The 22,308-nt window shown below is 46.0% G+C and overlaps 2 protein-coding genes across 3 annotated transcripts; one reads left to right on the top strand and one right to left on the bottom strand.

Moving 5' to 3' along the window:
- Positions 1 to 8: 8 nt before the first annotated feature.
- ACTL9 (actin like 9) lies at positions 9 to 2,656 on the top strand. Its single transcript, XM_052702717.1, has 2 exons — positions 9 to 2,145; positions 2,354 to 2,656. The coding sequence occupies exons 1-2, from the start codon at positions 970 to 972 to the stop codon at positions 2,654 to 2,656; spliced, it is 1,479 nt and encodes a 492-aa protein (XP_052558677.1). The 5' UTR covers positions 9 to 969.
- Positions 2,657 to 9,518: 6,862 nt separating this feature from the next.
- NFILZ (NFIL3 like basic leucine zipper) lies at positions 9,519 to 19,968 on the bottom strand. 2 transcript variants are annotated; one of them, XM_052702711.1, is made up of 3 exons: positions 19,683 to 19,968; positions 13,526 to 13,736; positions 9,519 to 12,263 (listed from the first exon to the last, which is right to left on the bottom strand). In XM_052702711.1, exon 3 carries the CDS (start codon positions 12,240 to 12,242, stop codon positions 11,370 to 11,372), a length of 873 nt encoding a protein of 290 aa, XP_052558671.1. In that variant the 5' UTR covers positions 12,243 to 12,263; positions 13,526 to 13,736; positions 19,683 to 19,968; the 3' UTR covers positions 9,519 to 11,369. The 2 variants fall into 2 exon arrangements, with proteins under 2 accessions (XP_052558671.1, XP_052558670.1); XM_052702710.1 differs by lacking the exon at positions 19,683 to 19,968 and having other exon boundaries at positions 13,526 to 17,012.
- Positions 19,969 to 22,308: the final 2,340 nt, after the last annotated feature.

The raw sequence follows: 22,308 nt of genomic DNA, 5'->3' as shown, positions 1-22,308 counted from the left end.
AGCTTCAGACAAGGAACTACAATGACAGAAGATTCATCTGCTTCTCCTTGCTTTTCTCAGCAACTCTTCTTCACTTGTGCCCTCATATACAAAAATATTCTGCTGGCTATGGAAACAGTCACCAGAAAGTCATTTGGGTATCACCCAGGCTCCTCTCTAACCTCCCATCCCCAGCTCTCCTCATGTAATGTTCCCACCCTTCTTGGTCCTCAATGGAGACAAGAACTCAGTTTCCCCAAGCCACCCCAGCCACTGCCATATCCAGACCACCTGCCCTGCACACAGGTAGCATCTGACTCTAGGTTGGCTTTATCTTTCTTGCTCATCCCCTTCATTGCTTCGCTGCTAATTGTCCCTCATCATCCTTTTCCCCCACCCTGCTCCATGAGATTCCATGAGCTTGGTGCAGACAAAATGAGAAACATCAGCACCACCAGCACTGAATGGCGCTGCTCCAACCTTCCCTCAAGAAACAAACTCACACTTCCCTCCAAGCCACTGCTGGATCTGGTTCCTCTTTGCTTTGCAAGGCCCACCTGTTCCTATCCAGCAAAACCCACTAGCTTTAGGGGGCAGCAAGAGAAAGAAAATGAGGAAACCATTCTCACATTGCAGCTTTCTCACACTGCAGTTTGGTCAATACAGCAGCATGAGGAGGAGCATTGATGCAATGCAACTTTTCATCAGCTCTCATGCCCACAGTGCAGCTCCACTGTGGGCCTTCTGTGAGTGCTGAGCCCTGCAGGAAGCACAGGGCTGCTTTCCTTGGGTATGTATAAGCACAAAGACTCATGGAGCTGTTTTCCTTCTGCGTGTGTAACCACAAAGCTGCTGCTCTGGTCACACTGTACCGCAAGGGATGCCCCCAGACACTGGTTTCTGGCCAAGCAGCACTAAAGAAACAGCAGAGCAAGCTCTAGAGCAGACCACAACCCCTCCCCAAAACACACATACCGGTGTAAACTGGCGATGGGCATCATCCTCATTTTGTCCCCCCACTCCTGCCAGAAAGTAGCCAGTACCTTCAGATGCCATGCATGGTACTCTCCCCTGCTGCCACAGCTCAGCCTGGATGATGTCACAGTACCCTCCAGCATGTCACAGTTTGGCAGATTCTGCCCAAGCCCACTCAGGGGAATTTACTGCCCAGCTCTGTTTCCTAGGCAATGTTCTGAGATGGAGAGGCCACAGGAAGGTGGGATGGGGCCTTCCCAAGATGGGGACTCTCTACAGACAGAGAACTATTCCTCAATCTTTATACTCCATCAGTGCCACCCAGATGAGCTGGAGCTAGACTCTGTCAGCAGCTTCTCCTCCAGTACTGTCAACTGCTCCAGCAGCGAGGGCCCAAGCATGGGTCCAATTGTGATTGATATGGGCACAAGGAGCTGCAGAGCAGGGTTTTCTGGATACCATTCCCCCAGCGCTGAGGTCAGCACCCTGGTGGGCCACCGTATGAGCTCAGAAGAAGCCAGGGCTAGGGTGGTTATTGGAGAGGAGGCATTGCTGTACCCTGACACTAAAACCACAGAGGTGATGCACAATGGCTTCATCATTAACTGGGAGGCAGCTGAAAGCCTATGGAAGTACCTCCTTGAACATGAGCTCCGGGTGAACCCTGAGGACCACGCGCTGCTCCTCACAGAGCCACTGTTCAGCCCCACCAGCAGCCGGGAGAACATGGCAGAGGTGGCTTTCGAGGTGCTGGGCACTCCGGGTCTCTTTGTTGCCCCTCAGTCAGTCCTCTCTGCTTACGCACATGGCAAGATCAGTGCTCTGGTGCTGGATATGGGCCACGAGGCCACCCGTGTCGTACCGGTGCTGGAAGGCAGGAGCATGGCATGCAACTCCAATCAGACAGACGTGGCAGGACGGTGCCTTACATGGTATCTTTCAACTCTTCTGGAGGACATGGGGCAAGTGCTCAGCGAGGGGATGACCCACATGGTGGAGGGCATCAAGCATGCATGCTGCTACATTGCTGATGACTTCCAAAGCGAGTGTCTCCTCCCACCCAGCTCCCACACCATGGATATTTCCCTGCCCAATGGGATGACACTTACCCTCAGCAAGGAGCGCTTCCAGTGCCCAGAGGTGCTCTTCAACCCTCCGTCCAGCTGGGGAGACTCCTTCGTGAGCATCCAGGTTGGATATTAGGAAGAACTTCTTCTCAAAATAGCACTCAGACGTTGGCACTGTCAGCCCAGAAGGGTGGTGGGGTCACCTTCCATTGAGGTGTTTAAGAAAAGGGTAGATGTAGCATTTAGGGTCATGCTTTAGTGGGCAATATTAGTGATAGGTGGGTGGTTGGATTTTAGAGGTCTTTTCCAACCTTTATGATTTTACGATCCAGGAGACAGTGCAGAAGAGCGTTGCGCAGCTCCCAGAGGAAATCACACCCACTATGTGTGCCAATATTGTCCTGTGTGGGGGCTCCTCGCTCTTCAAAGGGCTACAGAAGAGGTTGTGCAATGAGCTCCTGGGTCACCTGCCATTCAGCACTACTATGAAGGTGGGGGGCTCAGAGCTGCGGCGACATGCAGCGTGGACAGGGGGATCCATCCTCGCCTCACTCTGCAACTTCCAGTCATGTTGGATCCGCCGTGATGAGTACTATGAGGTAGGGCCACACATCGTCCACCAGAAATACTTCTGAAATGACACCCCAAAGCCAGCAAGAAACATTGGTGCAGTTTTATCACAGCTACAGACTGAGCAATAATAAATAATTTTGTACCACCTGATTACAGTCACCTTCCAGCCCCACATGGTCCCAGCTGAGGGCTGTTAGGGTAAAAGCACAGACTCAGCTGCAGGTGCTGCTCAGCACACACACCACAGCACAAGCAGCAGCCCCATGGGAAGGCATCAAACCCTTCCCAGAACCCCTTATTCTCCCATCCCTGCTCACTGCCTGCCATCCCCATGTCATAGCCGTGCACCTCACGCTGTCCATTGGGGTCCCACAGCAGATCGGGTTCCTCTGCTATCAAGGAGGTGATTTGCACAAGAGCTCTGCAGCCACAGCCTCGGCACCAAGCAGAAGCCACCTGTTTCCCTCACACACAGTTGCAGCCTTTGCTGTCACTTGGGGCCATGAAAAGCCATTAGCACTTATATAATACAAAATTAAATGAACCAACCAAACCACCCAAATGCACTCGTGCTCAGAGCTGCCCAATAGGGCAGAAACCAAAGCCAAAACCCACAGTGCCTCCCTCCTAAACTACCCCAGTGATTTTTCCTACCTGGACCACATGGCCTGCAATTGGACTGTTGGGGGCAGAGGGGAATGGGAAGACACAGAGAAGAAATGCTAGCTCCCACCCTTACTCTCAATTTGGGTGAAATTTTTCCCCTTGCCTGCTTTTATAGGGCTGAGGGTTCCAAGTCACAGCTGCAGCTCCCACTCCATCACCACAAGCTGGGAGCCAGGAGCAGCCCCCCTTCTCCCTGCTCTCCCACCATGCCTAAGGGGCTGCTTCTTTCCTCGTGACTTTGTCCCCAGCTGTGGACACCAATGCTGCAGTGAGGATCAGAAGCCACAGAAAAGATTACAAATACTAACAAGTTCAGCACCAATCCTTCCTTAGGCAGCGCCTGAGAGAAATCATGCTAAATTTAACTAGATTGCATGAAACTCCCCAGGTCTTTGGAAGCTGACACAGGATTTGGTGCCAGTTTTTAAGCTGGTGGTAGTTTCCTATTGCCCCAGGCCATGGGACAAACCCAGTCTGATCTCATTGTTACCCCGTGGCTCTTTGGGGCTGCTTGTTCTGCATCAAGCTGTGGGAGGGGTGTGGGATGCTGCAGGAGGAATGCTGCAAGGACTCAGGAGAGATGCTGCAGGGACACAGTGAGGATGGCTCAGGGATGCTGCAGGCACACACTGGGGACACAGGATCTTGCAGGGCACTTTCCCACGGCTTTCTGACAAGCAAAGAATATTTGGCTCTCGTGTTGACTCAAACTAACTACTTCATTTCCCCTGAAACTTTCCGGAGAAAACAAGTTCTTATCTCACTAGAAACCCAGGCCACAGATGCCAGGTGCCTGGGAGGAGTGAGCAGCTCCTCTGAGCTGATAGCAGCACTCCTGCCCCAGCAGGGATGGGCTTCAGGATGGGGCTGAACCCTCAGGCAGTGTGTGTGCATTGTTAGCCCTGTGCAGCTGCAAACTCCACTCCCATGTGTGCGCTGCAGATTTGTCCCCTGTGAGCTGAAAGGAGAAACACAGAGCACCCCAGCATCAGTTAAATGCCAAATTCTTGACTTTCTGCCTGTAACATTTTTCTGCTAAAGGCTTAAAAGAGGAACAGCACTCTAATTCTGACTCTGACATTGAGCACAGCCCTCAGAGTGAACCATAGAATGGCCTGGGTTGAAAAGATCCATAATGATCATCTACTTTCAACACCCCTGCCACAGGGTCTGGCCAGAGTCTGGCCCTGAATGCATCCAGGGATGTGGGCATCCACCTCCTTGGGCAACCATGGCACATGCATAGCATAGTATCTCGATGGTGCCAGCAGCCCTTGGTCACCCATTTAGTGACCTAAAGTGAATATGCAGTGAATGAGCCCCACAGATCCCCACACACCTTCAGCAGAGCGTGAAGCCCCCCCAACCATGCATCTCAGAGAGGTGAGATGGTAAGGTACAATGGTAAGATTTTGAGGTTAGTCAAAATGTTGTGGTAAATTAGTGGAAAGTATTTTTCTGCCTTAATCTTCCTTCTGATGCAGTGCCCAGGTTTTTCTACTGTATTAAAGAAAGGCACTGAGCGTGGGAGGTGTGAACTAATGCTACCGCACTGGGAAGGTGGTGACAACCCAAGATCTCAAAAGGATGTTCATCAGACTCCCTGTTTTAACTGTGTGAACGAGTAAAGTGGAAAAAAAAGGGAAATTATTGGTCTTTTAGAAAGAAAAACAAACCAAATAGCTGCCAGACAACCTTGTCAGCAACTGCTATTTAAGAGCACAGACATTTGCTCATCTCTGCCCGGAGCAAGTATTAACCTTTACACACGGCCTTTGCTCTCTGTTCCCTTTCACTCTGTGTTCCCTCTGCCTCAGCAGAGCCATTGCTTGCTGACGCATTGCAATGCTTTGGTGGTGGGAACATTCCCCAGCAGCAAAACCTCCCTGTGAGTCACACACAGGGCTGCCCCGTGCCCAGGAAGGATTTTCCCAAATACTGGAGGTGATGAGGTGTCCTCATGTAGCCCAAAGCATCTCAGGCTCACCGGTGCTCGTGCTGCAGCTGGCTCTAACATCCCCCAAATCATATCTTCATCCTTCATCTGCGCTGCCTGGTGTTTGGAGGTCAGAGTGTGCTCAGTGGGCTGAGCTGTGCAGTGCTTTGCTGAGGCACAGAGGGAGCTCTGGGACCCACCAGCACTTCCCAAGGGAGGGCAGGGGCGAAGGGGTCTGAGACAGCCCACACTTCCAGCATTGCCTCCACCCATGGGACCCTGGAGCTGCCCTAGCAATAATGCTCCCTATTCCTCACTTCTTTAAGAGCTGAATAAAAAAGGTTACTACAGACCTAAATGACTTAAACCTTACTCTTAGCGTATCTGCATTTCATACTCCTTAAAAGGACAAAGCATTAACATTTTCCCTCCAAATCCAGCTCAGGGTGACCAAGAAACCACATCTAGTTTACTGAATCAGCACTGTTTGGTGTAGGAAATAGAATGGGATCAATAAGAGCTTTTCCACCTCGATGGTATCTTCTGATCCCTTCCGTAGGAGTGACCCCCAGCAGCCAGTGTAACCACTTCCATGCTTTGTGAGTCACCACCAAACATTTTGGGTTTGTAGATGTGAAAACCAAACGCAAGTGTTAAACTTTACAGGGTCCCTCTCTGCCTGGGTAGCACCCCCCTCTCACCATGGGTGCAAAAGGCAGCGCAGCAGCAAAACTTTATGGCCAGACATCCAAAAAGCTGAGAGCTGTAGGACCAAAGCAGCTCTTGCAGGTTGACCCCTGCACAGCAGTAACCTTTCCAGATGTGTGCCAGATGTGGCGATGGTGTGAACAAGATGTGGACAGCTTCCAGGTTTAGCTTAACACAGATCTGAGCACTGGGGGAGATTTGGGGGATTTTATCCTCCCCTCCAAAAAAAAAAAAAAAAAAAAAAGGCATTTCAAGGAGTTCTGTGAGAGTTTGCTCACACTTTAGCCCAAGCTAATAGATGCAGTTATCACTGAGCAAAGCTTTTTTGGTAGAATGCAGCAGGAATAGAGAAAACAGAACTGCTGTGGCTCTGGGCAGCAGAGCTGGAGGAAAGCAGTGGTGCTGGGAAATGCAGTCCTGGGACACAAATCAGGAGGATTTGGGATGAAGCTTGAATTCGGGCACAGGTTTGTGCTAGTTGCTCATTTATCCACACCCAGCCTTTCCACAGCAGAATTGCTAAGACTAAAATAAATAAAAATAGAGTCAGTCAAGCTTTATTCATCCTAGAGTGTTGCTGTTTGAGTAGTTTGTGTCTTTGAGGTTGTGGAGTTGTCAAACCTCCCCAGTCCCCTCTGATGTTTTAGCACACTTATCAGGTATGAGTAAAGCTATGTGCGAGAAATGAAAGGTTGTGGTCTTCAGAAGAACTGGTATCAGAAAGGCAGCCTAAAGATGAATAGCTTAGTGTGTTCACACTTCTTCTGTTGCGTATATTACACTGTATTCACGGGGCAATGTATGGGTTGTACTTTCTTTTTCTCTTTTTTCTTCTTTTCCTGCGTATTTGATCACGCATTTGAAAGACTGCGGTGCTGATAAGAGAAAGATAGGAGCTGGGAGGGAGCAGAGTAAACACAGATTCCCTGCACACACAGGATGCCTGTTTAATTATCACTTCATCTGAGCACAACTGCGCACAAACAAGGACGTTTGTTTGGCAATGGGAAGTTGCACAGCGGATCCTCAAGCGTTTTGCATTAAAACGGAGCTAAATCCCAGCACTGCCTTATTTCTGACCTGCCTTCAGAGTCAGCTCTGCTGTTGGTGAGAACAGCTAGATATGAGCATAAGGACAACTCCTACCTGGGGTAGGCTCTTCAGCAGGAAAAAAAATAGAGATACAATCCAGGCAGCTCAGAGGACAGCCCACAGCTCACTTCAGAAGCAGATTTTGTGTGGCTGATAAGACCAGCGAGAAATAAGGAACAGAAGCACTGTGGTCACTGAAATCTATTGCCACACAATCCTTTTGAACAGGAAACAATAAAACCCAGCTCTAAACCCAGTGTCCAGAACCAGAAACTCACCACAATTGTGAGAGCATCCCTAGGAAGGCACTGGAGTGATATGGGATCCAAACACCACCGTTCTCAAGCATCCTCACCCTGCAGACAGCCCCCGAGCTCTGATCCGCCCCTGACCAGCAGTTACAAAGGCACTGAGCCTTCTGCAATCCTCAGGATTGCAGATCAGCTGCAACTGAAGCTACTGCCACCAATACTGCCAACATGACCTGGCATTACGGATGGTGGAATTGCCTGCCAGCAACACCTCCGTTTTTTTCTTTCCCATATAAGGACTTGTTCTCTTATTTAGAAATGACTCCCTGGGACTAACATGGAATTAAGTCAGAAGAATACTCTTGGATGGAGTTGGAGTTGGGATCGGGGTCGGGGTTGGGAATGGGGATGGGAGATGGAGTTGACATTTGAGTCTGAGCTGCCCATGGCAGGGGTCATGATGCAGAGCAGGGAGCAGCTCCTTCTGCAGATGGCTAACGCTGATAGTTCTGTATGTTATCAAATTTTCCTTTCTGTTTCTTTTATAATAACGGAAATACGACCAAGATTAAATTAAAAATGTATTTTCAAAAAGGTGTTGCCCATACAGGCACACTCAGAGCTACACAATGTGCCAGACAGTGATGAATTCTGAATGCTGGGTTTGTTTCCAGAAGTCATTGCTAACTTTTCCTACCTCAGTAATGATTCAGTTTTTTGTCCTAAGCTAAAGGTCATCATTAACTCATACTCTTAAGGGAAGGCTCTGTAATCATCGCTCCATCTACCACTGCAAAGGTGTGAAAAATGTTGCCTGAAATGCATGGCGACAGCACCTATGCCTCCCCCAAAAAAAGACAGAATAGATTTTTGAAGAGGTATGGCAAGACTGTAGGGCTGTGATCTCTTATGGCAAGTGGACAATACTTGTAACAGACCCTGCAGAAACTTACTATTTCTTTTCCTTTGCTGCCCAAACCCGATTTTAAAATTGGGACCCACACCCAGTTTTAGCCATAAAGCCTCTCTGCAATCTCCAGCTCTGATTTCCGAACCTTTGTAATTTAGAGAGTTTGAGTCAGCTCCAAATTTGCTGTTATGGAACTGAACCAGTGGATGCACCAGTGGGTGCTCTGCCTCCTTCCTATGCACCCAAAGTCCAGAAAACCTGAAACATTTCCCTTGCCTTCTCTTCAGGCACATATAGTGCTGCTTTCTTTTGTAAATCTCGTCTCTGTGTTTATCTAGCTTGAAAATGACGTGAAATTACCTTGTATCAAAGGCTGGTTAATGAATTAATTTTTATGTTGGAGTAGAAGCAGAATAGACCAGTTCCATTCCAGGCAAGCACTGCAGTTTTCATTATCTGAAACAATTAGTACAATAATGGCTATTCTTTGAGGGCACTGTCAAATGTGTTTTGGGGATGGGATAAAAGACGGAGAGGGCTGGATCTCTTTGGGTACCAGTGGGACAAGGCAGCAAATGGGAAATGGAGGGAGTGGGAATGTTTTCTCCTCCTGCAGCCCCAGAGGGGAGAAGAAGCAAATACAGAAGATGAGAAGCAGTGGAGAAGTGGCTGCAAGCAACAGTGGGAAGTGGTTGAGAGGAGATGGGTGTGGGGTGCTTGGAGCCATGCAAGAGCAGGGGGAGATGATTCCTCTAGCCAAGTAATGCCAAAGCCACTTTCTTGCTGTGGGCTGTTCTCAGGGGAAGAGAGGATGGGGGGATAGTACAGGAAATCAACACACTTGTGGTTTCTTTTAATCTGCAAGTATCACTGTGTCAAGTTTCGCACCTGAAGAGCATTTGCAGCGCTCTGGTTTCCCTCCATGCCAGAAGGCACAGTAGCACTGTGTCCACTGCTGTGCAGCCGACCTCGGGGCTCTGACCTCAGCGGCTGAAGGTGAGAAGACCTGAGCTCCTCACACTGACCAGAGCACAAAGAGCACACTGGGCTGCTGCTGAACCAGCCCTGCCAACAGCAGATTGACTGTGCATCAGTTACAGGACTCTGAGTGGAGGGCTGTGGGCTCTGCTGTGAGCATGCAGCTAAGGACGGAAGGAAAAGGGTTGGGGTATTGTAAAGGTATGTGCCCTGCAACCTGGTTCATTCTTGCCCTTCATCACAGCTACCTGTGCTCCTTCTGTGCAGGACTTTCCTCTGGGGATATCTGTCCTGGTAGTTGTTCCCAGAGGGGGCAGCTCCCCAAATGTCTGGCCAATACACTTTACACCACTTCTGGAAACAGATTTTTATTAGGCACACTGTGCTGATACACCTCAGCAATCCAGATCCCACTGCGTGTGTTTAACATTACAAGATCACAGATGGTTGGGGTTGACAGAGACTTCTGGCTCCATCTAATCCATCCCCTGCTCCAGCAGGGACACCCAGAGCAAAGTGCCCAGGATTGTGTCCAGGTTGTGTCCAAAGGAGACCCAACAGCCTCCCTGGGCAACCTATTGCTTTGGAACCTGCACAGAAGTGCTTCTTGATGTTCAGAAAGGAACTCTGTGTTCCAAGTGAAAAGAGGTTGGCTGCTTTCTTTGCATCTTCCCTGCAGTGATAGGATGAGAGGTAATGGCTTTAAGTTGCACCAGGAGAGGTTCAGGTTGGATATTAGGAAAAACTTATTTTCAGAAGGAGTGGTGATGCATTGGCACTGACTGTCAGGGAAGTGGTGGGGTCACTGTCCCTGGAGGTGTTTGAGAACCGTGGAGATGTGGCACTGAGGAACATGGTCAGAGGGCATGGTGGGATGGGCTGGGGTCGGGCTTGGGGATCTGAGAGGTCTTTTCCAACCTTAGTGATTCCGTGATTCTATGACGCAGACATTTAGAAACATTGATCAGATCACCCTCAGCTGAATCCCCTCTTTTCCAGGCTGAACATTCCCAGCCACTCCCAGCAATAAGGGCCCTCAGTTCTGAGCCAACGTGAGGGATTTTTACACCCCATTTCACGTATCATTGTTCTTCTTTTTACGCTCTTCTCATTGGTGCATTTATTCATTATCTATAAAATGCTTTCTAGAAAAATGCTTGACAATTGTCCTCATCCCACAGATGTTTCAGTGAGAACAGTGTGCCACACAGCGGTTTTATTTTGTAAGTAATTAATTTCAAAATAAGAAAATGGATTGGAAAATTCATCTAAAGTTAATAGAATGTTTTATAAAAGCAATTTTCAAATACGGAAGTATTATTTCTGAAAATGCCTTATTTACACGGAAAGAAGTAGGATGAAGATAAAAAGTTTCACTTTTCAGTGAAACAAAAAATAATAATAGTCCTCCAAAATAGCTGTTATGAAAATAAATGGAAATAAATGTATCTTATGGACCACGCTGTCTCCAGTCAAAGAGAAAAAGAGTTCATTCCCTCTGAAGATAAATTACGACAAAGTAAGGATGAAATGGACCAGGTTCTGCTCTCAGTTCATGCCAGTGTGAATCTGCTGCCTTCTTATTGCTATTCCTTTTTCTTGCTCCAGACAGCTGGAGGGTATGAAACTCTTTCCATCCACAATTTCCAGTGTTAAACAATTAGATTTCCATCCCTGTTTGTGAAGATGGAGGTGATGACAAAGCAAAGGGAATTAAAATGGTGGTCACACCCAGCAGCTGTAGCAGTGGTGTGGAGCCACTATTGTGTTTCATGGTGTGGACACCACCTCTTTGCCTCTTCCTGCCCCTCATCCCTTCACACTTCAAGGTTGGATGGGATCCTGAGCAGCCTGATCTGGTGGGGGGCACCCAGCCCACAGCTGGGTCTTGGAACGAGATGATCTTTAAGATCCCCTCCAACCCATTCTGTGATGCTATGAAGTTTTTGTTTGGTTGGCAAGTAGAGCAACCAGGTGAAACTGAAGCTTACCAGCAGCCATGGGGTCTGGCAGGTCCATCGCAGCAAGACTGACATCATGGCCAACTGCAGTTGTGCTGTAGTGATGCAGCCCAGCCCTATAACTTCCCTCAGCATTTATGCCAAAGAGAAAAAATTACTTCCTTCTTTAAAGACATTTCCCTCCCACCCCTCCTTCCAAACACTTCATGTGATTGGAATATATCACGTCTGCTCCCAGAGAGGTTGTCTCTGCTTCCACAGAGGGATCCATGGTCACTGTCCTCCGAGGGCTTTGGTCTTAATCCGGAGTTTGTGAGGCAGAGCTGAAGAGCTTCGGCCCTTTGTGTGATCTTCTGAAGGGGAGGGCAAGCTACATGGGGGTGGAGGAGAAGTTTTGGGCACTTGCTGCTCATCATCTTCATCTGAGACAGTCGTGGTGCTTTCCTTGCTCATCTCTGCCAGACCAGGACAAGGGGATGAGAAGCAGGCACTGCCTGGGAAAGGCAAATGGAACACATGTTTGTCTGGGCAGTGGAAATCGAGGAAAGGAGAGCAAACTGTGGGTCTGAAGGCTGAATCGAGCCTCTTTGGTTGGTGAAGGCCAGGTGTGTCCATAGAAACTGGCTTTGAGTCACAGCCAAGGAAGTTTCTAGATGGGTTAAAGGCTTTGCATGAAAAGTCGGCCGGCTCCAGCACCTTCGGCACAAAGCTCTTTGTGAAGAGGCGGGAACCCCCAGCAAAGGGCTCTGCTTCAGGGAACGGCGAGAGCCCTTTGTGCCCTTGGAAATAAATCCCTAGGAAGTCCTGCAGGGAGCGGCCCTGCTGGGTGCTGGCATCGGGGCTGATGAGCCCAAAGCGCAGTTTGAGGGCCAGCAGCTCCGTCCTGAGGATGGCATTTTCCTCGCTGAGCGCGGCCAGCTGACTCTCCATGGCGAAGTCATTGAGTCGCCTCTTCTCCCGCGAGCGTTTGGCCGCCTCGTTGTTCTTGCGTCTCTTCTCCCAGTACATGTTGTCCTTCTTCTCATCTGGCATGAACTCCCGTTTGCGCCGGGAGGGTCCGCTCACTCTGCTGTGCAGGAACTTTGCTTTGCTGTGCTGAAGTGTGAGGTCGCCGATGGCGCTCAGCGGTGCCATGAAGTTGTCCATGGTTGTTGACGCAGCTCAGTTCTGCCAGAATTGAGACATAAAGCTGTTACCACTGAAGCTGCTGTTAATCGTTACATTAATAAACAATATGAAGGGGAAAAAAAGGAACAAATTAAGATAGCCATGTGATTTTTTTCCTACAATCACACCAGGAACACAGTTGACACATCCAAGTCTTCGAATCTCAACATTGCCTCAAAGACCATCATAGAATCATAGAGTCACAGAACCATTTGAGTTGGAAGGGAACCTGTAAGGCCATATGGTTCCACTCCCTGCAGTGAACACAGACACCCAAAGCTCCATCAGATCTCGTCCCCTGACCTTGGATGTCTCTACAGAGTACCCAAAAGTTGACTGAGAAGAGTTAAAGAGGAGACATTCTGCCAACCCTGTGCACAATCACAAGTACTTTGCCTGACTTAAATCAGGATAACAAAAGTTGCTTTCACATACTGTTTATCTCCCACTGATCTGAAACAGCCTTGCTTAGGAGATAAGTCTCATTGCCTCTTTCTCAGATAAAGAAGGCAAAGGGAACTGATTTACTTCAGTTACATACCTTAACAGATGAAATAGGATTACAACTCAAACACATCTACTCAGTCCTGGATTCTCCTAAAAACCACTGGTCTTACTTTATAAAGCTGGATTTGATGACGTTTGTGATTTTGGTAGGACAATCACAAGGAGTTATCACCACACATCTCCCTCTAAACTGCAAGCTTCCTGTATCATGTGGATCCTCCAGGAGATCAAATGGGCTGTGCTGATCAGGTGGGGATGTCTAGAAGTAAGCGCCTGCATGTGGTCCCTCTGACACCCTCTATGCAAAATATCTGCTGCTTATATTTATGGATATAAAGACCTCCAGTGTTGTTGTCTACTCTGCTTTCTGCACAGTGCAGAACTGCAAAATGGACAAATATGCATCTACAGACAAATCCACATTTATGTCTGACTTTGTTCAGCAGGACCAGAGCTCTTTGCTGGTTTAAATCAGGACAAGTTCCAGGAAAGTACGCTGTCCCAGTGTGATTTTGTAATTAAATTGTTTTAGTTTAGCTGTAACTCTTTGAGATCTCAAACCGTATGCGAAGATTCCAAGGGTAACTAAAGACCAAAACAAAGAATCTCCTTTCGCATGAATATGTTTGGGGTAACTCCTCTGGCTCTTGTTTAAATTGACTCCTGAGCTCAGAGCATCAAAGTGAGTGTGCCTGTGGTTACTGGCAGCGTCAAAAGGCAGAAATATGCTATTGTTGTAGGGCTTAATCACTTACCAGGAATTTTTCAAGTTAGTATTTGACGTGACTTCTTTGTTGAATGAGTCAAAGACGAACAGGTGGCTTTTTCACTGTGTAAATTCATCAGCTGCATCGGGCAAAGTAGTTTGTCTTCTCCTTGTCCACCTCTTGCTCCCAGTGCCTGTCATGAGGACACCCTATAAGAAGTTTCAAGATTGTGGTAACCAACAGACTCTAGTTAACGTAGCTGGGAAGAACATGAAATAAAAGGGACCCAAAAGAGATACGCATGAGACAGAACAAAAAAAGTAACAAAAAACCTGAGTTCTTCCTTCCAGCAAACAACCTCTTCTTCTCTTATCTCCACCCCAAGTAGCCTCTGATGAACTATACTTTCCAACAGGTTGTACAGAGCCCTCCAGCAAAATATATCTGACAGGAACTGCTTCACTGCAGATGTACGAGGTGATACACACTTCTCTTTAAATAAAACACACTGCCTCATCAAACAGTGGTGAATCTGTTGTGTTGTTTTTTGGGTTTTTTTTTGTGTTTGATCATAATTTGGGGTACTCAAGTTAGATTATTCTTCTTCCCAAGGATGCAATAAAATCAGAATAGTGCCAGTAAAAGGCAACTGGAACAGGCATAGATTTATTTCTGTATACGGAAAGGCTAACTCATTATTTCTCAAGAATAAAGGACATGCACTGGAGTTATTGGGCAGTGGATTACAAAGAAAGAGAAGGAAGCACATCTTCGTGCAACGCAGCATTAAAATTTGTAGTTTTGTTGCCTTGGGATAGTGTGACCATCAAAAGCAAAAGATAGTACAAAAGATTGCACCAGGCTGATCTTTGGGCTGACTCCATCTAATTGTTCTTGGATAATGAAATATTGGGTGAATTCAAGTACGACATAAATCAATGGAATGGCTTGGGCTGGAAGGGATCTTGAAGATTGTCTACTTTTAACACCTCTGCTGTGGGCAGTTTTGCCAACCACCTTATCAGGCAGCAGATCAGACTGCCCACGGCCCCCACATTTCCAGAGAGTGGGTGATAGAAGCTGTAAAACTGAACACTGCAGTGGATCACATATTTGTCTTGAATCAGAACAGAGAATGAATCGGATCACCTAAAATGCAAACATTTTAATAAAGTGAATGTCTATGTTTTGTTCTTTACAGTTCACTAATCTTTAATGTACAAATAGAAGCGTTACCACTTTTCATATCACCTCTCCTTCTATATGTTAAAGGCTTTTTCTTAAATCTTCACATCCACTCATTTCACCCCTACTTACATCACAAATTCATATCTACAAACACTAGTTCTACTTTTGAGCTGGATCTTGTTTTAAAACAGAGCCAGGAGGGCCATTTTTTAATCAAGAACACAAGAAGGCAAGATTTTTTAACCCACAGCACAAGAAAGGTGTGCAGCTGTTGGTGTGGATCCAGGGGAAGTTACAACGATGCTCAGAAGGTTGGAATCCCTCTGCTATCCTCTTCTATGGGGACAAGCTGAGGGTTGGGGCTGTACAGACTGATGAAAAGAAGGCTCCAGGAGACTTCAGCGTGGCCTTTCAGTACTTAAAAGAAGCTATCAGGAGACGGACTTTTTACATGGACAAGGGGAAATGGTTTTAAACAAAAAGATTTAGATTAGATGCTAGGGGGAACAAAAGGAAGAAAGCTTCCAACTACTTTAAAAAACAAAACAAAACAAAACAAAACAAAACAAAAAACACAATTCTATTATTCCATTATCCCATTATTCCATTTCACTCCAGTGTCAATTTCTGGATCAAACTTTCATTTCCAGCTTCCTTTCTGTACTCAGTGCAGCACCCATCTACGTATGAGACAATCCAAGGAGATATCACTGGTGTCTGACTTCACCATAGTCAAACTGGCAGCAGAATTTAAGACTGAAAGAGTTTAAATCAGCACAGAGGTTGAGCCAAGCAACCCTTGCTTTATGCTGATGGAAATGAGGCAGGAGGTTGGAGCTCCATGATCTTTAAAGTCCCTTCTATCCTCAGCCATTCTATCATTTACCCAGTTTTACACTCCTCAATCACACCAGCTTAAACTAAATCAGATCTCAGCTACTAATCTCAAGCTCCTCAATACTTCAGTATCTAACCCACAGGAGTTATTCAGAATTTGCCCTGATAAAATGAGATAGTAGCAGCAAGCCCCAGCGAGCACGGTATGATTTACAGCAGAAACCTTTGCAAACTTCTCGCAGGAACATCATGCGGTACAAGCACTGCTAAGCACCTCAGTAAACATGCTTGTGTCCTCTCTGCTGCTCGGTCTGTGGTTTGGTAATATCTCACAGTGCTCTCTAAGCCTACTGGCCTATTTAAGGCGAAGGGCTATTATTCTAATCACGTTCTTGACTATTTCACATCCATGCTAAGGCAGCGGTTAGCAGCTGCTGCTGAGCAATATGCATTAATCTCTTTTTGTATTTCAATGGGAGATGGCGTGATCCTACAGCAGAAAGAAGGGAAAAAAGACAGGGAGAAAACCTATGGACCTACATTACTGAGCTCCAGGAAAACTGCTTCTGTGGTTCATACCAGTGGAAGAATAAATCTCGCTGGCAATGTGTTAAACTTACATTCAAAACAAAACTGACTCAGAAACGACGAGAATCTGCCAAAGTCACGTATTTGCTGCACATCTATTTTGAAAACACGCAAAAGATTGTTGACTCACATTGCCAAATGTTGCTGTAAGGCTGCCAACGTGTTGCGATGCCTCTATGTCTGTCAATGTGTTGCGATGCCTTTTCAGACAGAGCTTTAAAGTTGAGCATGTTCACTTTTTGGACCAGGTTTTCTAAAGGCTGGTTTCCACCACAGTTTTGCGTTCCACTGGGTTTTTGCTTGAAAACCAGACTGCAAGACCCTGCGAGGATTTCTTTTAAAACTTGTCCATGCCCTCTGAATCTGTACAGAAAGACTTGACTTTCAGGGGGCTGAAAGACAGATCCAACTTTTTGAATGCACTAAGATTCTAGATTAAATCGTTGCCTTAGGGGCTTAATCACAACAGGGTTTTTGTTAGGGTTGAATTGCAGTTTTCAGTCTTGGGGTGCAAGACATTTGAAACAACATGAACCTCCCCAGCCTCACCAGCAGAACTGCAGGTTCTTACAACTGTAAGCTGTACAAACCTCCTTCAATTCCTCCATATTTGTGATCAAAGCACTGTGCAGGCTGCACTGCCCACGGCAGCTAGCCTCAAAGCAACTCAGGTATTGCAAATCAACCTCAAAATTTTACCGTTTGTTGACAGTGGACTCTAAGACTGGAAATGCTTTGAAAATCTCTTAAAACCTCAAAGTTGCTGATGATTCTTTGCAAGCTACAGAGTTTTGCAGTTCTTGGTCTGCAGAACCCTCAGTGTGTGCTGCTGATGGATAAAGAATCTTCATGTGGTTTGCTCCATCCAGCTCTCCTCTGCTTCCAGGCACCTCCCCCTGTACACTGTGACTCAAGGTAGGACAGTGCATAAAAATATTCTTTTTCTCTGGGGAGAAATCACTTTAAAAAAAAAAAAAAAGAATCTATTTACTTCCTCAGCATTATTTTATGATATGGGTGGAAAGCATTGGATTTTTGGCAGATTATGCTGGATACACTTAGGTTTTTTTATAAACATTTTTCACTTGTCTTATTCCTTCAGTTCCAGCCCTACTGGGTAGACCCTGCCCCAGGATCACCTAAAGTCAGAATAGCTGAATTGTGCCCTTTTCTCTCACCATTTCTGCACTGCACAGTGCGGCACAGCACAGTGACCTCTGAGCTGTTTCATTTGGATGCAGTAATACTGCACAGGAGTTCCCCCAAGCTAACTCACTCCAACAAGATCAATTAGATCAATTAGCGTGGCCAGGCCACGCTTTCTAATGCAAGCTGTTTCCTGGCAGCACGTTCAAGACCAATGCACAAATTTGCAGGACCAGACCTCCTACTATATCAGATCAGTGACATTGCTTCTAGAACAAAAGGACATAAGATTATGCCATGCAAGAGCATAGACGACAGATATGAAGTTGTTAATTTTTGTGTGTGTATATTTTAGGTGGCAGCTTTTGTTCTTGTGCTACCAAGAAGGTAGAGCTGTGTTTCTCTTGGTGTGATGTAGGAGAAATCTTGTTCCACCGTTGGTTGGAGGTGGATGTCTGATCACAGTGCATGCACAGCTCTGCCTTGCTCTGCCTACCCAGGGATGGAAAATTCCATTGGGTTCATACAGAACCTGACCAAAAAAAAAAACAAAAATGCTGTCACAACAGTTTCTTTAAAAGTAAAGATCAATTCATGAAGATAAGCTCATCATTATCTGAAAGTTACCCCAGATGATACGGTGGTGCCTCATCAAAACGAAGAAATGAGAGGCGGATGAGACCAACAGGTAAGTCCCTTCCTCTCCGTGGCAAAGAATATCATTGCTGTGAAATCAATGAGGCCTGAGTGTGTTTTTAAAGCAAAGCATAGGCTGCGAGCTTCTCGTGAGACAAGGCAGAAATGCTGCCTTAAGTAAAGCTGCCATTAATTTTTGCAAATCTGTGGCTTTCAGTCTTGGAAATGAGAAGTCGAGAACCACCAGGAAACAATTCAGCACCTTTCTCATCTTTCCTAGATATTACCACCCAAAGTCAGTACCAAGGACATGTGAAAACCTCTTTTGAAAGACTGTGCACAACCATTTGCGAATGACAAAATCCCCCATCCTGCAGACACTGCAAAGACACCACTGTCACAGTTAATGACAATACTTAAGGAAGGAAATCAAATCAAGCCCTATTAAAAGCAACGTGCTGTCCCTAAGTTTCAAAATCCATTCGCTAACAAACAGCCATCAGAACAGAACACCTTCTACAGCTGATACTCTGACTCTTTTCTTTATCTTTTCACTCATCTGTTTCAAAAAGCCCATCGCTAAAGGCTTTCTTTTGGTCGGGAGAGTCTTCGGGACCTGCTTGATCGCCCATTCTCCTGTTCCTTGTGCACTCACATCAGCAGTTACAAAATATTCCTGAAATTCCAGTTAGAAAGCTGCTGCTGAGCCATGCAGACAGAGGCACACAGCACACAGAAAGCCCCCCGGGGTTCTGCTAACCCAGCAGTGCACTCATTGAGACCCCGGCCCTAAGAAACAGCTTTGCTATAAGTGAACAAACCACAGCTGAGCTCTCCCTGTCTTTTCCTGCTCCATCTCTACCACAAGCACCTCCAGGATGGAGGACCAATCGCAGCATCCCCTTTAAAACACTCCTAAATAAAACTCATCTCAGCGCTTACCCTTCTGTTTCAGAATGAGAAACAGAAACCATTCTCACAAAGTAAGAATCCGATCAGGAGCAGAGCACGGCGAGGAGCAGGTACTTCTGTGCACTGTGCCATCCCCATTGCTTTCTGGCAGGAAGACCCCCATCGTTTTGTTCTTCTGCAGTGGTTCCATCGCAGGATCTGATGATGCTCTCTAGAGACGCTCCTTTTGCTTTTTAGAGGAAGGAAGCCATCACTACTCGTTTGCCTTGAAGGCTGCCGGGCCTCCTGTGCTCTCTGAAGTGTGTGCAAAGGGCACCCACTGCAGAATGTGATCACATCTCTCATTCATTAACTGTTAATATCAAGATTTTCTGTCAGAGGTTTCCCTTTCACTCTGCTATCACAGGAAATAAATGAAACTTTTGAAGATGCTGCGAGGCAGAGTCATGCATCTGCCTGAGTTTCTATCACACACAGAACTGGTGAGAAAGCCACTGCTTCTCAAGACGAAACTCCTTATTTCGGTCCCAACTCATTGAGTTTCTCCGTTCCCAAAGCAACTTGGTGCTTATCAGTGCTTTATCAGATTCAAAATACATACTCCTGGGTAACTGAAGCGAAATGGTTACATAAATTCACCTGTTCCAGTCCTAGAAATAATATTTCTGGTTTAAAATGAATTGCTGCTGTTGAGTTCTGTCTGAAGCTATACTGAAGAGCACCTCCACAAATGCCGCGTGACCTATTCCAGATTCCACCCAGAGCAGCAGAAATCAGTACCCAAGGTTATAACATTGTTTTTACAGAAATCAGCAGTAGAAAAACATCATTTTTCCACGCCTTGAGTTATTCTTTGCACTATTACTACACACAGCTGGACACAGATTGCTGTACTCACCACCACCTTTGCTCTCGCCAGCAGTCCTTTGAGATCCCCAACTGCACTGGACCAGTCCTCACCTTCCCAAGCACCAGTAATGGGGACACTTCAATCCAAGCACCAGTGGTGGGGACGCTTCACCTCCAACCATCACAGCCACACCGACATGGCAGCAAAGCAAAAGCACACGTCAAGCCAAGACTACGTGATAACCGAGCCGGAAGGTGGAGGAGAGACCCAGAAACCAGAGGAAACGATGAGAGAAATTTAAAGGAGTGAGAAATCCAAGGAAATTTTTTTCAAATTTGGCTTTTAAGGAAAAATTACGTCCTGTTGTTTTTCAGATAAGTAAGGATACCTCAGGGCCACTGAAAGTCATGGAAGGTGAGAGAAAACGGTGCTTATCCCACTGTCAGTTTATTTATCCCACTATTTATTTATCTAATGACAGAACTTTTCAAATAATTTTACCAACACTCTTCAGAAACAGATCTTCAGTGTACCTTTGCCATTCATTTACCATTACCTTTTGTCTGCTAGCAGTAATGACTCCCTCGGTAGAACTACACTTTATGTTGCTTATATAAATAACCAAGAGATTATGAACAGCAGAATGAGGTTTGGCAGATTTGCAACATCCAGATAGATAGACATCTCTGGCCTATGTGGTGTCACTTGGTTTTACAACAAATACTGCCTTATTAACTTGCATTTTATATCTGCCATCTCGCTGCTTATGTAGAAGGGGAAATTTGGTCAATTCCACAGAATTCAGGATGGCGGTTTCGTTTTGTTTTGCATATCAGCTTTTCTCTCTAGAGGATTTTCTACTGCAGATCAACTTGTTATGACCATCAAGTACAAAAATAATACAGGTTTTTGCATGGGATGGAAAGCAAGGCCACAGCTACTGCTACCACAGCAACCTAAGAAAGTTCCAATGGGACATGATTTTGGGGGGCAAAAAAATGTCTGTGGATTCCTCCCTTCTGCCTATAGGGGAGGAATTGCCTTGTTTTAGAGTTCACAGGAACCCATTAAGAAAGGAGGCTTTATGGCACAGCCTTTGGTTTTGTGCTTGTAGGCTGTGCTGCGGTCTATCAGCACAAAACCAAAGCCCTTGGTAGAGATTTATGTACTGTTTTCAAGTGCTTCTAACACCAAATAAGGCCCTTGAAGTGGAATATGTGAACCCTGTAAGTTCATGACTATGACATTCATCCCGCTCTATTAATAATATGTTTTATCTTCTTCACTGTAACATTAAATTTTCACCACAGCAAAATAAGGACAGTGAATCCTGGGCAGTAAACGGGGGTTAAATATTCCCTTTCTTTGCATACAAGTGTCATGAGAAGTCAGCTTTAAAATTCAAAACCAAAACTACTTCGCCACACGCTTCAGAGATAACACAGTAATTTTATAACACCTTCCTCCAGGTACAATAAACATGCATCACCTGAAAACAGACTGCATATAATTTCAGGAGTTCATCTGGAATAGTTTTCTCTTTATTCCTGATTCAATTTGTTTCTGAAGGGGAAATCTGGAGAGGTAGAGGGGGAAATGACAACAACCCTTCCCCATCTTTGAAATGAGATGTAAAAGCTTTTTCAAAGCAAGAAAGGAAAAGGCTTGTTGCCAGAAGCTTTGTGAAGTGAAGAAACCACGTTAAAAGCTGAGCAATGGTAGAAGGAAAGTCTGACATAGTGTTAATGATTAATTATTTAAGCAGTTTTCAACATTTGAAATCATTTTCAATTTGGGATCATTTGAATTTTTGATCTTGGCTCTCAGTTCTTCTAACATGACCAGGGATGTACTGAAAGGCATACACATCAGTACCTTTCCCATACAGAGAAAGCAAAGGGAAGCCAATTACCCAGACTTTGAAATAAAGAATGAGATTTTCAGAACAGGTTTGCAGCTAGGGACTCTACATTTTTTAAAAGCTGGCCATAAGTGTCAAAGAAAGGTCAGGATGAGGAGGAAGAAGATGGAAGCAAAAGGTTTGAAACACTTAGAAACCAGCTGGAACAAAACTGGTGGATTCTCGACACTCAAGGTCAGGCTGGATGGGGCTCTGAGCCCTTCGGAGCTGTGGCTGTTCCTGTTCATTGCTGGGGAGTGGACAGAGTTAATGGTCCCTTCCAACTCCAACAATTCTATGATTCTAAGAAAACTGATTGTGTTGTCAGTGGTTTCACCAAAGCCAATTGGCCTCATCATCTCGACCAGCAAAGCAAACAGCAATACAGACAAACAGCTGGGTTCTCCTTTTGGCCAAGGAAGTCACCTCTCTACTACAGCTCCTCTGCAGAGATTATGTCTACCCCCTTCTTAGGAGCTGCAAATCCAGCACTTTATGTTCACCATGTTATGATCAAGCTCAACTACTCTGCTGGCTGCCATACACACACCAGGGGATGCTCTAGAAACAACAAAATCTGCCCAGTGTAGAAAGCAAATTCTTCTTACTCTCACAACCAGGAAAACGCAAGCTCCAGAAGCAGCAACAAAAATATCTGAGCACCTCAACAAGGCAAACACAGCAGAACCATACAAAGCCACAAACATAACCAGTCCAGTGCTCCTCACTAAGGACAGGAAGAGAAATTTTGGAGAAAGGTATGAGGCACTGCAA

This window comes from Tympanuchus pallidicinctus, unplaced genomic scaffold (assembly GCF_026119805.1).
Source record: "Tympanuchus pallidicinctus isolate F22 unplaced genomic scaffold, pur_lepc_1.0 scaffold46, whole genome shotgun sequence".
Classification (NCBI taxonomy): domain Eukaryota; kingdom Metazoa; phylum Chordata; class Aves; order Galliformes; family Phasianidae; genus Tympanuchus; species Tympanuchus pallidicinctus.
Note: the sequence above shows the minus strand (reverse complement) of the source record. Positions and strands in the feature narration are given on the sequence as shown.